This window comes from Petromyzon marinus, unplaced genomic scaffold, assembly GCF_048934315.1.
Source record: "Petromyzon marinus isolate PM22_M1 ecotype Great Lakes invasive population unplaced genomic scaffold, UKy_Petmar_22M1.pri1.0 PM_G_Scaffold_20, whole genome shotgun sequence".
In the NCBI taxonomy this organism is placed as follows: Eukaryota; Metazoa; Chordata; class Hyperoartia; order Petromyzontiformes; family Petromyzontidae; genus Petromyzon; species Petromyzon marinus.
This window is the reverse complement of record NW_027422762.1, coordinates 810,288-828,835: the sequence shown is the minus strand read 5'-3', so window position 1 is coordinate 828,835 and position 18,548 is coordinate 810,288. Positions and strand designations below refer to the sequence as shown.

The following is an 18,548-nucleotide window of genomic DNA, read 5'->3' as shown; positions in this document are numbered from 1 at the left end:
GAAGCAACTGTCGCCCCCTACTGCAAAATAATTGCAGACCCAGCGCATCGTGGCTGCTTCTCCCTCTCCCCCCTCCTCCGTTCCGAACAATGATGGACTCGTCCGTCTGAACAAAGCTCGTCGCTTTCCGTGGTGCTAACGTTGAAACAAGGAAAAAATAAACCGGCATGCTAATCCCTCACACTAACATTCTGCCTTTAACATCCTGCTAATCCAACACATTAACACAGCTATTTCAATGCTAAATTGTTCTGTTGATATGTAAACTCGGACTTTAACACCCTGCTAATCCAACACATTAACACAGCTACATCAATGCTAAATCCTTCTGTTGAAATGTAAACTCTGACTTTAACATAGCTACTTCCGTGACCAGTCACATGCTGATCCCTCACACTAACATCATGCTAATCTCCCAGTTACATGCTAATTTCTGACTTTAACATCTTGCTAATCCAACACATTAACACAGCTACATCAATGCTAAATCCTTCTGTTGATATGTAAACTCGGACTTTAACATAGCTATTACCGTGACCAGTTACATGCTAATTCCTCACATTAACATCCTGCTAATCTCCCAGTTACATGCTAATTCCTCACATCAACATCATGCTAATCTCCCAGTTACATGCTAATTCCTCACATTAACATCCTGCTAATCTCCCAGTTACATGCTAATTCCTCACATCAACATCATGCTAATCTCCCAGTTACATGCTAATTCCTCACATTAACATCATGCTAATCCAACACATTAACTTAGCTACTTCAATGCTAAATCCTTCTGTTGATATGTAAACTCCTTCGTCAAGGGGCTCTGCTCCTCCCACCCAGCTTAAAAGACACTGCCAAGCTTAGCAGTGTTCACTCGAGCGCCGTCTTCCCGACAGTTCTGTTCCTTCACCTAAGGAAGGCTACTTGTGTTGTGGCCGAAACGTCATGAGAATTTTATTTTATGTTTTATTTTTATTATTTTATTTCCATTCTACGTGGTGGTGACTTTACCGAAAGAACCAAGAATATGAATCCCTGCAGTCACGAAAGCTTTAAATGGAAATTTAAACTGTACTGTATTTGTTTTGCTTTACAGATACAACAACAGTCAGAGATGTTCTACGCAATGCAGCGCCTTCTCCTTAGTAGCTCCCAACGTCTGCAATTCACAAACTTGAAAACTCGCTAATAACTTAATTGGGGGAAACACGAAGCAATTGTCGCCCCCTACTGCAAAACAATTGCAGACCCCCTTCTAAACGTGAACACTGTGGGGCAGTGTCCTTCACTGCAAGGCCAGCGGGCCACGAGCGGCCCCTGGTGGCCTCTTGTGCGGCCCCTGACAATACCCAGATCTGAAATCACCTCCCCATCGTCGTCGTCGTCGTCGTCCTCGTGTGCTGCTGTCAAACCCAGCGGTGTTAAAACGTGTGGCGGCCCTCACGCTGTACCGTGTCTTATCGGCGGACGTGCCCCACCCCCCCCGACCCGCCCTCGCCCTCCGCCACCTCTGAAAATGAGTGAAGAACACCGCCGTGGGGCTTTCCTGCATCAACCAGCGTAGTACGTGACAATAGCGACGCAACGATAATTAACGTCTTCTTTGGTTCTTTCGGTAAAGTCACCACCACGTAGAATGATAATAAAATAATAAATTGATAAAATGACACGATAAAATTCTCACGACGTTTCGGGCCACGACACAAGCGGCCTTCATCAGGTGAAGGGACGAGAATGTCTGGAGGACAGCGCTGGAGCGCTGAGGCAGTCTCGTCCCTTCACCTGATGAAGGCCGCTTGTGTTGTGGCCGAAACGTCGTGAGAATTTTATCGTGTTATTTTATTTTATTAATTTATTATTTAATACAATTAATCCTTGCAGTCACGAACGCTTTAAATCGATGAATAACGTCTCGGCACGCGACACGTGCCGTGTTGTAAAAGTTCACCACTTGCCTCTGGCTAGCTGCTGCTGTCAACTCTTCGTTTGCCTTCTCCAGGTTTTGCACAATCACGTTCAGGTCCCGACGTTCGTGCTGCAGCTTGTCGCACGACAGCCGCAGCTCCGCGGTGCTTGCGGTGAACTCTCGCTCCTTCTCCGCAAAACTTCTCTCCGCGTTTTGCATCCCAGCCTGCATTCAGACCGTACGATGATGAAATCGATGAGGCGGGTGACCCGCTGCATTTGTTCAGATACAGTGAAAAAAGCTTGAGACTTTTCCAAAAAGGCTAAGAGAAAACCATTCCTTATTCGTGGTTCTTTCGGTAAAGTCGCCACGTAGAAGGGAAACTATAAAATGATTAAAATATTAAACAATTAAATTCTCACGACGTTTCGACGGCAACACAAGCAATCATCATCAGGTGTGAAAACCACAGCAAGAACATTTGGAATAAGTGGCGGTGAAATTTTTTTCTTGCTGTGGTGTTCACACCTGATGATGATTGCTTGAGTTGCCGTCGAAACGTCGTGAGAATTTTATTGTTGTATATTTTTATTATTTTATTGTTTCCCTTCTACGTGGCGACTTTACCCGAAAGAACCAAGAATATGAATCCCTGCAGTGACCAAAGCTTTAAATCAAAAAGAAAACCATTCCGTTAAAAATATCCAGTTAAGGAATGCAGACAATATTAGCGATGTAATAAATATGAACGGATACATATTCTTAGCTTTTTCGGTAAAGTCACGTTGAAAGGAAACAATAAAAATAATAAAATATATAAAACAATAAAAATTCTCACGACGTTTCGACCATAACACAAACGGTCATCATCAGGTGTGTCGGTTTGCATTAATGTATGTATTTTTAAAACACCGTTTAAACACCGTTTAAAAATAAATAAATTAATGCAAACCGACACACCTGATAACGACCGTTTGTGTTATGGTCGAAACGTCGTGAGAATTTTTATTGTTTTAAATATATTTTATTATTTTGTTTCCCTTCAACGTGGTGACTTTACCGAAAGAGCTAAGAATATGAATCGCTGCAGTCACGAAAGCTTTAAATAAAAAAAATGAACGGATAGGTCACCTGCAGCGTGCTTTCAACTTCCCGACGGCGATTTACTTCGAGTTTCAGGGTACCACTTTCTTTCTGCGTTTGCTCAAGCCGTGCTTGAAAGTTGCCTGTTAATTCACGCAAAACAAACGAAATCGGGATCGACTTTCACGGTCGGGACGTGCAGACATTTGCCCACCGCGCACACGCACAAACACATCCGGGCTCGTTGGCAATAAAAAGCGGGCAACTTGAAGTGTGCTCTCACGCTCTGTTTCTTCGAGTCGAGCGCAGCTTTCAATGGAATCTTGCAGCTTTTGCGAGGCCGTTTTGAGCTCTTCATTTTTTAACTCCAACAGCTCGGACATTTCTTTGGCCTAAGAGCGATGAGACGGAACTCTCTGTTTGCTAACTACTGAACGACAACGATAATAATACGACTTTACGCACGGATCTATGAAATGACCTACTGCTGGGCAAGGCGAGTTTTCTGGTTTGCAAGTCATCATTGAAGTCAGATAAGTTGTGTTTACCAGACTGAAATGAACTTGAGAAATCAAGACAAAGAGGTAGAAATGTGCACATCCCATATATTTCGTTGAACAAATGCGTTTAGGGCACTGAATACGTTCTAAAGTGGAAATAATTCACATTTTAAGCATTATATTGTTATACAGACGTTTGTAAATTGTAAAAGCAATGTATGAACACTGTACACAATGGCAATAGTAGGCATTAAAGGCAATAGTTTGGGATAGGAACATTAATATATCAGTTTTTATTTGAAGGTGATCTTGATCTTCAAAGGATATTTTATGATTGAGACAGGCATGCCTTTAGGAGCTACATTTCTTACATTTGAAATCAACAAAAATGTATGAGCCTGAATTATAACAGACCCTTGGGGTTTGAGCTATATATATACACACTGGTTTGTAAAAGGTAATGCGTGGTCGTTTAATCCAATATTTTTTTAATCCCAACGTGCATTTAAAATGTGAGCAAAAGCGATCAGCTCATGAATTCACACGAACCTGGCTTTCTTTAATCGTCAACTTGTTTACAAAGTCCCACCGCGCTCTTCCCATCGCGTCCACAGCTGCTTCCACTGCGTACGACACACGCGTCGTACGTTCAACAAAGTGGCTGAGCGCGTCAATATTCATCCAGTAAAAACCACAACGGTCATCGATCATCATCGACGGTGCTCTGCGTATCACTGAGCAGCCGTGCATTGCGTCACCCGGCACGAGACTCACCTTTGCCCAACGCAATATTCTTGTCATTTTGAGACTTTAAATTCAATTCGCTGAAAGTCACCGCAAACGTCTTTAAGAGAGGATGACAGCGGGGATCCAGCATCAATGTTAAATGTGCACGTGCGTACGTTTATACCGTTACACGTTTCTCAAGAAATACAATTAAATGAAAACAAAATTTAAAAAGCATCACACATTTTACCTTCAGTTCTGCTTTCAGCGACGAATGAACAGCTTCCACTTGTTCCTGTTCTGTTTCAGCTGCCATTATCACCGTGCGGACGTGACCCACGTGAGTCAACGACAAGCAAGTTTAATCACTAAACGTGTTACACCGTCAACGTCCATTATCACCGTACACACGTGACCCACGTGAGTCAACGACAAGCAAGTTTAATCACTAAACGTGTTACACCGTCAATGTCATTATCACCGTACGCACGTGACCCACGTGAGTCAACGACAAGCAGGTTTAATCGCTAAACGTGTTACACCGTCAATGTCCATTATCACCGTACGCACGTGACCCACGTGAGTCAACAATAAGCAAGTTTAATCGCTAAACATGTCACACCGTTAATGTCATTATCACCGTGCGGACGTGACCCACGTGAGTCAACGACAATCAAGTTTAATCACTAAACGTGTTACACCGTCAATGTCATTATCACCGTACGCACGTGACCCACGTGAGTCAACGACAATCAAGTTTAATCACTAAACGTGTTACACCGTCAACGTCCATTATCACCGTACGAACGTGACCCACGTGAGTCAACAATAAGCAAGTTTAATCGCTAAACATGTCACACCGTTAATGTCATTATCACCGTGCGGACGTGACCCACGTGAGTCAACGACAATCAAGTTTAATCACTAAACGTGTTACACCGTCAATGTCATTATCACCGTACGCACGTGACCCACGTGAGTCAACGACAAGCAAGTTTAATCACTAAACGTGTAACACCGGCAACGTCCAATGGTCGGCGAATGTTGAGAATGTACCTCTGGTTAATGTTTGTTGCACTGAAGAGGACTGGCCCTTCAGATCGTCACACATCTGCCTGGTGGCACGGATCCTTACGGACACGGGCACATTGCAAGGACGGCGGGTCAGAAAACCTTCGTAGGAACGTATCCGCCATTTTAAGGCAAAGCGCATTGCAGATGAAGATATTCTTGGTTCTTTCGGTGAAGTCACGTAGAAGGGAAACAACAAAATAAAAACTCACCGTGATTTTGTTGTTTTCTGTGACTTTACCGAAAGAACCAAAGAACGTGAATTCCTGCAGTCGCGAAAGTTTTTAAAATGAAAATGCAGAGAGGATGTTGGTGTCATCAACAAGTCGCTCGTTTGTTCTGCCGGCGTGACCTCTGACCTCCACCCAGTAGTCCACTCAGGGGCGGAGCAACAGGGGGGAATGGGGGGGGGGTCAGCCCCCCCCCCTGAAAATTTGGGGAAGTCGGTAAATCGGGATAACCGGATATCCGGCTGCTGCAAAATGCCGCAGGCTGCCACCTTGTGATGCCACCTTGTGTGCTGCCCTGCAGGCTGTCACCTTGTGCTGCCCTGCAGGCTACCACCTCGTGTGCTGCCCTGCAGGCTACCACCTTATGATGTCACCTTGTGCTGCCCTGCAGACTGCCACCTTGTGCTGCTGCCCTGCAGGCTGCCACCTTGTGATGTCACCTTGTGTGCTGCCACCTCGTGCTGCCCTACAGGCTGCCACCTTGTGCTGCCCTGCAGGCTGCCACCTTGTGTGCTGCCCTGCAGGCTGTCACCTTGTGCTGCCCTGCAGGCTACCACCTTGTGCTGCCACCTTGTGATGTCACCTTGTGATGTCACCTCGTGCTGCCCTGCAGGCTGCCACCTTGTGCTGCCCTGCAGGCTGCCACCTTGTGCTGCTGCCCTGCAGGCTGCCACCTTGTGTGCTGCCCTGCAGGCTGCCACCTTGTGTGCTGCCCTGCAGGCTGCTTGAGCGGCAGCCTTGCGAACTTATCGAACTTACTGGCCACGTCGGCGGCTCCAACCTATTAATAAACTCCGCAGCTCAAATCCAATAATAAGTTTTATACATTTGTGGTGCCCATTGGAAAACACAAACACACTGAGATATCTCAGAATGTTGAAGTCAGCAACCCCCCCAAAGTCAAAATCCTGGCTCCTCGCCCCTGAGTCCACCGGACATCTCTGAAATCTACCGGACATTTGTTACAAAAAAAGAGCTTCATTGCTCTTCGGGTTTCTCCAGTAAGTTGAGGAACCTAAACAGAGGACAGAGATGAAATTCGAGGGAAATGAATAACTTCTTACTTCTCCATTAAATCTCCTTTGATGTCAATCACGTCTTGAAGTTGCGCGCTGAGGTGTACATTTTCAAGCTGAAAGGAAACACGACACACACACTTCGCTGAGGTGACGCATACCGCTTCAACACAGTTGTCTGATAATTGTTATCTGACACACAGCACTGATAATGACGTTCGGGTTTCATAAAGCATCGTCAATCATGCAGACAAAGCGATCGCTGAGGAACCACAGACACGAATCTTATTGCTGTCCAGTTGAAGCTACAAACAGATCAGAAGCACCTTTAAATCATTGTCTTGGCAAACCAAGTGTTTCTCTATTTTAGTTAACAATGACGAATGATGAGTGGACACAATTACCAATCATAATGATGACTATGGGGAATCCACAAAAACAACCTAATCGTGATTATAACCAGACGAAATTAATGAGTTTGAAACAATATGCAGACTAAGATAATGTAGCAACGTTATTTGAGATGCCACTGCATCTCCCATTGAGCACGGTTGGCTACGTACGGTGTGAAAGAAGTTCAACATACACACACGCAGCACGGTTGGCTACGTACGGTGTGAAAGAAGTTCAACAAACACACACGTAGCACGGTTGGCTACGTACGGTGTGAAAGAAGTTCAACATACACACACGTAGCACGGTTGGCTACGTACGGTGTGAAAGAAGTTCAACATACACACACGTAGCACGGTTGGCTACGTACGGTGTGAAAGAAGTTCAACATACACACACGTAGCACGGTTGGCTACGTACGGTGTGAAAGAAGTTCAACATACACACACGTAGCACGGTTGGCTACGTACGGTATGAAAGAAGTTCAACATACACACACGTAGCACGGTTGGCTACGTACGGTGTGAAAGAAGTTCAACATACACACACACATAGCACGGTTGGCTACGTACGGTGTGAAAGATGTTCAACAAACACACACATAGCACGGTTGGCTACGTACGGTGTGAAAGAAGTTCAACATACACACACGTAGCACGGTTGGCTACGTACGGTGTGAAAGATGTTAAACATACACACACGTAGCACGGTTGGCTACGTACGGTGTGAAAGAAGTTCAACATACACACACACATAGCACGGTTGGCTACGTACGGTGTGAAAGAAGTTCAACATACACACACATAGCACGGTTGGCTACGTACGGTGTGAAAGAAGTTCAACATACACACACATAGCACGGTTGGCTACGTACGGTGTGAAAGAAGTTCAACATACACACAGTGCACTGAGGAAAACCAAACCTGATCATTGGCTACGTGTCTACGTCAAAAGATTGATGAAGTTTACCGATTAGCTGACAATAAATGTTTGGGTTTGGAGAAATGAGGAGCCACTCACACCAACATTGAATGAAAGCGTTCCACTGCTTTAGTTGACAAGACTAAGAGATATATTTTTGGTTCTTTCGGTAAAGTCACCACGTAGAAGGGAAACAATAAAGTAATAAAAATATAAACAATAAAATTATCACGACGTTTCGACGGCAACACAAGCAATCATCGTCAGGTGTGAAAACCACAGCAAGAAAATTTTTAAAAAGTGGCGGTGACATTTTTTTCTTGCGGTGGTTTTCACACCTGATGATGATCGCTTGCGTTGCAGTCGAAACGTCGTGAGAATTTTATTGTTTTAAATTTTTATTATTTTATTTTTTCCCTTCTACGTGGCGACTTTACCGAAAGAATCAAGAAGAAGACGAAGAAGAGATTTGAAGTTTACGTCACTGCAGGAATCCATAATCGTTGGTTCATTCGGTAAAGTCACCACCACGTAGAAGGGAAACAATAAAATAATAAAAAATATAAAACAATAAAAGTCTCACGACGTTTCGACTGCAACACAAGCAATCATCATCAGGTGTGAAAACCACAGCAAGAATTTTTTTTTAAAGAGCGGCGGTGAAAATTGTTTTCTTGCTGTGGTTTTCACACCTGACGATGATCGCTTGCGTTGCAGTCGAAACGTCGTGATAATTTGATCGTTTTACATTTTTATTATTTTATTGTTTCCCTTCTACGTGGCGGTGACTTTACCGAAAGAACCAAGAATATGAATCCCTGCAGTTACGAAATATTTAAATAAAAATTTAATAAGACTAAGAGATTTGAAGTTTTTCGTCACCGCAGGAATCCACAGTCTTTGCTTTCATTCAAGTAAAGTCGCGTAGCGCGTATAAAAATACAACACAAAATAATGAATCAAATCACGACGTTTCCATCGCGACACCACAGGCGGCGGTCGTCCTCAGGCGAAAATAAAAAATAAAAATTAAACCTCTTGCTGCTGCTGCTGCTGTTGTTGTTGTTGTGACAGGACTCTCTCGCTGGTTCAGCAGTTCCACTGCAGGGATAACTTTTTTTACCGCCCGAGGACAAAGCGCTTGAGGTGTTGCGATCGAAACGTCGTGGACATTTTATCATCTTTATACCTACCACGTGACTTTACCGAAGTAACCAAAGATTAAAGGCCAAGAGAATGACCGCGCGCAATGCACAAATAATCCGCGGAAACTCGACAAGTCGTCGGCCCGCAAACCAACTCAGCCACCCCTAGCGACAAAATGCATTTGCTTGTTTCTCTAAATAGCAGTAACACTAAATCACTCATATTACGGGAATACAAACGCTTTATTTTTTTAAACGCAGCTATGAGGTTTTTTTTTAGGGGGGGCGCATTTAGACCCGAGGGTTAAGGTCGTTTTTCCTCACCTAATTTTTGAATATCACGAGTTTAATTTAATAATTATAATGACGTACATTGTAATTACTCTCCGGATCAGCCTGCATCACAACCCCGCGAACCACCCGGAGGAGCGTGGAGGACCACCGGTGGTACGGGGGAGGGAGGGAGGGTGACCACACTGTGAGAAGCACTGCTTTAGAGAAATGAGACCACTTACTGCTGCTGCTGTTGCCCACCTGTGTTACTCACAGCCCTGAGGACCACCCGGAGGAGCGTGGTGGACCACCGGTGGAACCGGGAGGGAGGGTAACCACACTGTGAGAAGCACTGCTTTAGAGAAATGAGACCACTTACTGCTGCTGCTGTTGCCCACCTGTGTTACTCACAGCCCTGAGGACCACCCGGAGGAGCGTGGTGGACCACCGGCGATACCGGGGGTGAGTGACCACACTGAGAAGCACTGCTTTAGAGAAATGAGACCACTTACTGCTGCTGCTACCCACCTGTGTTTGTCGAGTTGATTTCTGCAGAGCGTCGGCCGTCTCCTGGGCCATTCTGACAGCTTCCTCCTTTTTGCTGAGCTCAGAGTGAACTCTGACCTTCCACATGTTCAACTTGTTCATTTCACAGCGCAAAGAATTGTACGTCCTTGACACGTGATCTTTATTCTGCGAAGAAAAAAAACCAACCAAACACAACACACGGCATGAGGAGCGTGTGTCAGCAGCTTCCCAAGCTGTAGTGTCGTGAACACATCAAGATTTTCCGCTGCCCGATGACCGATTATTCGCGATAAACGTTCTTGGGTTGGCTCGCGTAAGTGTGTGTCGTTACCCTCCACCACCCGACCCAGCCAGTGAGGTTTGTCACGTAAACAAAACGCGCCAGTGAATTACTACTTCGGCCCACCGGTGTGTCGGAGAGTAAATCCACAACATTTACACATTCATACTTTACGCGATATAACCAAAAAAACATTTATTATACGAATATAATTGGTCGCGAAAGCCTATGTGTTGAACTGATTATTATTACTCCATTTCAACCGAAAACTCGATCAAGTCATGTACAAGCACAAATACAGTTTTTTTATTTTTTAAATCTACTTTCCCTCAAAACGTCTTTGCCAAGTGCTGTGAACGTAAAAAGGTTTAAGGCGCAGATCTGAAATTGTTTGATCGTAATCACTGCAGGCAAAAGGGCCTCCACTAGAGGGCGCTCAGTAGAGGCTGAACTCTTCCACGCTGTTCAAGACGTCTTGGAAGAGAAACCCTCACTAGGGGCTGAACTCTTCCACGCTGGGGAGACGTCTTGGTAGAGAAACCCTCACTAGGGGCTGAACTCTTCCACGCTGTTCAAGACGTCTTGGAAGTGAAACCCTCACTAGGGGCTGAACTCTTCCACGCTGGGGAGACGTCTTGGTAGAGAAACCCTCACTAGGGGCTGAACTCTTCCACGCTGTTCAAGACGTCTTGGTAGAGGAACCCTCACTAGGGGCTGAACTCTTCCACGCTGTTCAAGACGTCTTGGTAGAGGAACCCTCACTAGGGGCTGAACTCTTCCACGCTGTTCAAGATGTCTTGGAAGTGAAACCCTCACTAGGGGCTGAACTCTTCCATGCTGTTCAAGACGTCTTGGAAGTGAAACCCTTACTAGGAGCTGAACTCTTCCACGCTGTTCAAGACGTCTTGGTAGAGAAACCCTCACTAGGGGCTGAACTCTTCCACGCTGTTCAAGACGTCTTGGAAGAGAAACCCTCACTAGGGGCTGAACTCTTCCACGCTGTTCAAGGCGCCTTGGTAGAGAAACCCTCACTAGGGGCTGAACTCTTCCACGCTGTTCAAGACGTCTTAAAGGAAGAGAAACCCTCACTAGGGGCTGAACTCTTCCACGCTGTTCAAGACGTCTTGGTAGAGAAACCCTGACTAGGGGCTGAACTCTTCCATGCTGTTCAAGACGTCTTGGTAGAGAAACCCTCACTAGGGGCTGAACTCTTCCACGCTGTTCAAGACGTCTTGGAAGAGAAACCCTCACTAGGGGCTGAACTCTTCCACGCTGTTCAAGACGTCTTGGTAGAGAAACCCTCACTAGGGGCTGAACTCTTCCACGCTGGGGAGACGTCTTGGAAGAGAAACCCTCACTAGGGGCTGAACTCTTCCACGCTGTTCAAGACGTCTTGGAAGAGAAACCCTCACTAGGGGCTGAACTCTTCAACGCTGTTCAAGACGTTTTGGTAGAGAAACCCTCAATAGGGGCTGAACTCTTCCACGCTGTTCAAGACGTCTTGGAAGTGAAACCCTCACTAGGGGCTGAACTCTTCCACACTGTTCAAAACGTTTTGGTAGAGAAACCCTCACTATGGGCTGAACTCTTCCACGCTGGGGAGACGTCTTGGTAGAGAAACCCTCACTAGGGGCTGAACTCTTCCACGCTGTTCAAGACGTCTTGGTAGAGAAACCCTCACTAGGGGCTGAACTCTTCCACGCTGTTCAAGACGTCTTGGTAGAGAAACCCTCACTAGGGGCCGAACTCTTCCACGCTGTTCAAGACGTCTTGGAAGAGAAACCCTCCCTAGGGGCTGAACTCTTCCACGCTGGGGAGAAGTCTTGGTAGAGAAACCCTCACTAGGGGCTGAACTCTTCCACGCTGTTCAAGACGTCTTGGAAGTGAAACCCTCACTAGGGGCTGAACTCTTCCACGCTGGGGAGACGTCTTGGTAGAGAAACCCTCACTAGGGGCTGAACTCTTCCACGCTGTTCAAGACGTCTTGGAAGAGAAACCCTCACTAGGGGCTAAACTCTTCCACGCTGTTCAAGACGTCTTGGTAGAGTAACCCTCACTAGGGGCTGAACTCTTCCACGCTGTTCAAGACGTCTTGGTAGAGAAACCCTCACTAGGGGCTGAACTCTTCCACGCTGTTCAAGACGTCTTGGTAGAGAAACCCTCACTAGGGGCTGAACTCTTCCACGCTGTTCAAGACGTCTTGGAAGAGAAACCCTCACTAGGGGCTGAACTGTTCCACGCTGTTCAAGACGTCTTGGAAGTGAAACCCTCACTAGGGGCTGAACTCTTCCACGCTGTTCAAGACGTCTTGGTAGAGAAACCCTCACTAGGGGCTGAACTCTTCCACACTGTTCAAGACGTCTTGGTAGAGGAACCCTCACTAGGGGCTGAACTCTTCCACGCTGTTCAAGACGTCTTGGAAGAGAAACCCTCACTAGGGGCTGAACTCTTCCACGCTGTTCAAGACGTCTTGGAAGAGAAACCCTCACTAGGGGCTGAACTCTTCCACGCTGTTCAAGACGTCTTGGTAGAGAAACCCTCACTAGGGGCTGAACTCTTCCACGCTGGGGAGACGTCTTGGAAGAGAAACCCTCACTAGGGGCTGAACTCTTCCACGCTGTTCAAGACGTCTTGGAAGAGAAACCCTCACTAGGGGCTGAACTCTTCAACGCTGTTCAAGACGTTTTGGTAGAGAAACCCTCAATAGGGGCTGAACTCTTCCACGCTGTTCAAGACGTCTTGGAAGTGAAACCCTCACTAGGGGCTGAACTCTTCCACGCTGTTCAAGACGTTTTGGTAGAGAAACCCTCACTATGGGCTGAACTCTTCCACGCTGGGGAGACGTCTTGGTAGAGAAACCCTCACTAGGGGCTGAACTCTTCCACGCTGTTCAAGACGTCTTGGTAGAGAAACCCTCACTAGGGGCTGAACTCTTCCACGCTGTTCAAGACGTCTTGGTAGAGAAACCCTCACTAGGGGCTGAACTCTTCCACGCTGTTCAAGACGTCTTGGAAGAGAAACCCTCCCTAGGGGCTGAACTCTTCCACGCTGGGGAGAAGTCTTGGTAGAGAAACCCTCACTAGGGGCTGAACTCTTCCACGCTGTTCAAGACGTCTTGGTAGAGAAACCCTCACTAGGGGCTGAACTCTTCCACGCTGTTCAAGACGTCTTGGAAGAGAAACCCTCCCTAGGGGCTGAACTCTTCCACGCTGGGGAGAAGTCTTGGTAGAGAAACCCTCACTAGGGGCTGAACTCTTCCACGCTGTTCAAGACGTCTTGGAAGTGAAACCCTCACTAGGGGCTGAACTCTTCCACGCTGGGGAGACGTCTTGGTAGAGAAACCCTCACTAGGGGCTGAACTCTTCCACGCTGTTCAAGACGTCTTGGAAGAGAAACCCTCACTAGGGGCTAAACTCTTCCACGCTGTTCAAGACGTCTTGGTAGAGTAACCCTCACTAGGGGCTGAACTCTTCCACGCTGTTCAAGACGTCTTGGTAGAGAAACCCTCACTAGGGGCTGAACTCTTCCACGCTGTTCAAGACGTCTTGGTAGAGAAACCCTCACTAGGGGCTGAACTCTTCCACGCTGTTCAAGACGTCTTGGAAGAGAAACCCTCACTAGGGGCTGAACTGTTCCACGCTGTTCAAGACGTCTTGGAAGTGAAACCCTCACTAGGGGCTGAACTCTTCCACGCTGTTCAAGACGTCTTGGTAGAGAAACCCTCACTAGGGGCTGAACTCTTCCACACTGTTCAAGACGTCTTGGTAGAGGAACCCTCACTAGGGGCTGAACTCTTCCACGCTGTTCAAGACGTCTTGGAAGAGAAACCCTCACTAGGGGCTGAACTCTTCCACGCTGTTCAAGACGTCTTGGTAGAGAAACCCTCACTAGAGACTGAACTCTTTCACGCTGTTCAAGATGTCTTGGTAGAGAAGCCCTCACTAGGGGCTGAACTCTTCCACGCTGTTCAAGACGTCTTGGTAAAGACACCCTCACTAGGGGCTGAACTCTTTCACGCTGTTCAAGATGTCTTGGTAGAGAAGCCCTCACTAGGGGCTGAACTCTTCCACGCTGTTCAAGACGTCTTGGTAAAGACACCCTCACTAGGGGCTGAACTCTTCCACGCTGTTCAAGACGTCTTGGTAGAGAAACCCTCACTAGGGGCTGAACTCCTCCATGCTGGGGAGACGTCTTGGAAGTGATGGTAGTACCCACACTTTACCCCACCACATGCGGCCTGCCATTCAACTGCGGTGTACCAATATATACTGCAGAGTGGACAGAGGTGGGACATTGTAGACACGTGCCTATTAAACCTGGCACGCCTGGACATCACGACCTTGTGGACCGCAAGTCCAACGTGCTGAACCATTGCGCACCGTGGCAGCAGCCCCAAGCTTCGTGAAACTAAATAAATTTTCACTTGAAGCTTTCGTGACTGCAGTGATTCACATTCTCGGTTCTTTCGGTAAAGTCACCGCCACGTAGAAAGGGAAACAATAAAATAATAAAAATATAAAACAATTGCATTATCACGACGTTTCGACTGCAACACAAGCAGCGATCATCGTCAGGTGTGAAAACCACAGCAAGAAAATTTGAAAAAAGTTTTTTTTAAACGTCAGTACCACGGAGAGCGATTTGGCAGCTTGTTCAGATGTCTGAAACGTCGCGAGAATTTTATTGTTTTATATTTTTATTATTGTATTGTTTCCCTTCTACGTGGTGACTTTACCGAAAGAACCGAGAATATGAAACTAGATGAATCGGTATTTTCTTAGAATGACCGTATTATTAATGTGAAATAACGATGCACATCTGTGGACACGTTTCAATGTGATCAGCGAGTCATCTTGCCTCTTGCCAATCAAGCGGCACCGGCGGCAGCGGCGGCGGCGGCGTGCTCTGCCGAGGTTGATGCTGCTCAGTGATGTTTGCTTGAGCTGCGAACAAAAATTGCGCACAATTAAGTTAAAGTACATCCTAGATTTAAAGTTTTTGTGACTGCTAGGATCCATACTCTTTGGTTCTATTGGTTCTATTGGGTTTATTTTCACCTACGTGACTTTACCCAATAGAACCAAAGAGTATTAAAGTACATCGTTCATAATAGCACCGCACGAGATGTACATTGGTACACGTTGACACACGTATCGCTTTTTAGAACTTTCCAACTGAGGTTTAGTGCTCAGCTCAGTCGGGGTGTCTGTCGGCAATGAGAGGTTATGATGAGCATCATAAATATGAATAAATCTTCAGTAAAATTGCGTTCTGATATAAAGTGCTTGCCCTGTAGAAAAATCGGCGAACTGACCAAAAGTTTTTTTCCAATGTATATCAGCCGTTTTTTTCCAAAAAAACTTTGGAGACAAAAGCCAGCGTTAAAGGAACCCATCAACTAAACGAAACTAAACTTGTTATTTTACCATGTAAGAGCCCGCTCGGATACGTAGCTCTTGTTCAGAAGCGACCTGGCCACAGTTGATAAGCTCAACAAAGTGGTTCCTCACCACGTGTCAATGTATATCAGCCGCATTACTCTTAAACGTCACGTTTTTCTAAATGCGCGGGGAAACAATGCAGGGCATGGAGCAACATCAACACCGCCGTGGGGAGAACGCGCAAACTTTCAAACGCACGGGCGTCAGGGGTCGGGATCGAACCCACGACCCTCCTGCGTACCAGGCGAGGTAGTTAACATCTCCTAGCCACCGTGATGATGATGATGATGAGAGAGAGACACGCAAACTCCAAATACACAGCAACAGGCGTCAGGGGTCGGGATCGAACCCACGACCCTCCTGCGTACCGGGCGAGGTAGTTAACATCTCCTAGCCACCGTGATGATGATGATGATGAGAGAGAGACACGCAAACTCCAAATACACAGCAACAGGCGTCAGGGTTGGGATCGAACCCACGACCTCCTGCGTACCGGGCGAGGTAGCTAACGTCTCCTAGCCACCGTGATGATGATGATGATGAGAGAGAGACACACAAACTCCAAATACACAGCAACAGGCGTCAGGGGTCGGGATCGAACCCCCGACCCTCCTGTGTACCAGGCGAGGTAGTTAACGTCTCCTAGCCAACGCGGTCCACCTGCCCTAGGCACGCACACCTAGGACGAGCCGCTTTTCATCGCGACGTGACGGACGTACCGCCTCTTGCGTTCCTGGGGCAAGCGCTGCCTAACCATCGTTATCGTCAATGACTAAGCAGAGCGCCGCACCGTACTTCTGACGTCAAACGCCGGTTGAAAAGCGCAAGCGGAATTCGTGCTCGGCGATCAATGTGGACATCGGAGGATTGAGATCGTTTTAAGTAAAATAAGCGGCGCGATTGGTTTACAGATCGGAGCCAGGCGATACACGGGGCAATGATCCACAGCTGAAACGAATACCTTGACCTTGGCGGTGTCACTTGACCATGACCAAGTTGACTGACCTTGCAATAGCATCCTCTGTGCTTGACCTTGTTGAACCTGTCCAGTTTCACCACGACCCACTTGACCTTGTCCAAGTTGACCCCAAGCGTGACCCAATGGCTCCTGGACTTGGCCCAGTGGACAGTGAGATTGCCTTGGCTGACTCAGGCCCTGATTAGGTTGACCTCGGCCTTGCCCCAGCAGACCATGGGCGTGCCCTGACAGTCCCTGGCCCTGCTCGGGTTGACGCTGACCCTGTTTTGGCTGAGTCTGACCTCGGCCCAATTGGGGTTTTTTTTTCCCGTCGTGATATTGGCTCTGCCCTGGCTGATTGTGGCCTTGAATTGCCACTCCGTCACCTTCCCCCGGCTGACCCTGCCCTTTATTACCCCAACCTTGAGTCGATGGCCCCTGCCCTGGCTGATTGTGGCCTTGAATTGCCACTCCGTCGCCTTCCCCCGGCTGACCCTGCCCTTTATTACCCCAACCTTGAACCGATGGCCCCTGGATTTGCCCCCCAGATTGACCTTCACCTTGTCCCATCTGACACCACCCGTGACCCAACATCACCTGGAATGGCCCCGTTTGACCGCGACCTTGCCCTGGCTGACTCTGGCCACGGCTCGATGGCTCCCGGACCTGCCTAGATTGACGGTGACCTCGTTCATTCTCTGAAACACTGCCCAAGATGCACTGTATTTTGAAGTCAGGGAGCGTGGAAAAACTGCTGCCCAAATTTCGGCCGAAGGTTTCATTGTCGTTCCCCTCCATGTTGTATTCTTTGCACACTCCTCAGATAGCCGTCTTCCTGCATGACGCACAGACACCGTGTACGTGCACGCAAGAAAAAAAAACAAATGTGGAATTTATTAAGACAGCGCCACTGCTGCAGAGCAATCCAGATGGCACCAGCGAGATCTCTCGGCAAAGCAACTTACAAGTTTAAATGGGAATCATTTTTTTTAATTGCCACCGCCCGTCTGTTTACGCTGTAGCGTTAATGGAGGTGGGGGCAAACAGCGTTGTTGCTGCAATTTTTACATTTTTTAAAAATACGAATGCAACAAGTTTCCCAATACGTCAATCGGTAATTGTATTTTCATGGTGTTACTGTATTGATTTTGTGCTTTGCTGCACTGACAATGAGAATCTAGATTCATTTGTCGATTTAAAGCTTTCGTGACTGCAAGGATTCATCTTCTTTGGTTCTTTCGGTAAAGTCACCATCACGTAGAATGAGAATAAAATAATAAATTGATCAAATAAAATAACACAATAAAATTCTTACGACGTTTCGGCCACAACACAAGTGGTCTCTCTGTAATGATGATCGTGAACAATCTCTCTCTGTAATGATGATGATCGTGAACAATGTCTCTCTGTAATGATGATCGTGAACAATCTCTCTCTGTAATGATGATGATCGTGAACAATGTCTCTCTGTAATGATGATCGTGAACAATCTCTCTCTCTCTGTAATAATGATGATCGTGAACAATCTCTCTCTCTGTAATGATGATGATCGTGAACAATCTCTCTCTGTAATGATGATCGTGAACAATGTCTCTCTGTAATGATGATGATCGTGAACAATCTCTCTCTGTAATGATGATGATCGTGAACAATCTCTCTCTGTAATGATGATGATCGTGAACAATCTCTCTCTGTAATGATGATGATCGTAAACAATCTCTCTCTCTAATGATGATGATCGTGAACAATCTCTCTCTGTAATGATGATGATGATCGTGAACAATCTCTCTCTCTGTAATGATGATGATGATCGTGACGTCTGGCACAGATGATGATAGAGTTAGGCCCAAATCAACCTTCGGCGATGCTTTGATCCGCCGGCGATTGTAGGCGCAGGAGTCGCCTCGATTGTTGCGGCCTGTACGCCTTGCGGTATACTTCGTACAACTACAGACTCCTAAAGCAACTTAACGAGACGTGAAAGTTAAAACTTTTAAAAATAAAACCAAGCCGCGCTGCGTGAGTAGAATAGTGACGCTCGCGCGCCAAGAATCGACTCTTTAAATCGAGAGCAAAGGAA

The 18,548-nt window shown here is 46.8% G+C and overlaps 1 protein-coding gene across 1 annotated transcript in view; it reads right to left on the bottom strand.

Annotated features, from left to right (window-relative positions):
• LOC142912429 (uncharacterized) overlaps window positions 1-18,548 on the bottom strand; it is a 21,777-nt gene extending 3,229 nt beyond the window's left edge. The window contains exons 1-12 of the mRNA XM_076060626.1: window positions 18,325-18,548; window positions 16,516-17,303; window positions 14,927-15,012; window positions 9,790-9,954; window positions 6,578-6,645; window positions 5,269-5,342; window positions 4,463-4,521; window positions 4,261-4,330; window positions 4,036-4,109; window positions 3,270-3,378; window positions 3,035-3,129; window positions 1,953-2,128 (exon numbers count right to left, since the gene is read on the bottom strand). Coding sequence (XP_075916741.1) covers window positions 1,953-2,128; window positions 3,035-3,129; window positions 3,270-3,378; window positions 4,036-4,109; window positions 4,261-4,330; window positions 4,463-4,521; window positions 5,269-5,342; window positions 6,578-6,645; window positions 9,790-9,954; window positions 14,927-15,012; window positions 16,516-17,266 — 1,727 coding nt within the window. The 5' untranslated portion in view covers window positions 17,267-17,303; window positions 18,325-18,548. The remainder of the gene's footprint in view (window positions 1-1,952; window positions 2,129-3,034; window positions 3,130-3,269; window positions 3,379-4,035; window positions 4,110-4,260; window positions 4,331-4,462; window positions 4,522-5,268; window positions 5,343-6,577; window positions 6,646-9,789; window positions 9,955-14,926; window positions 15,013-16,515; window positions 17,304-18,324) is intronic.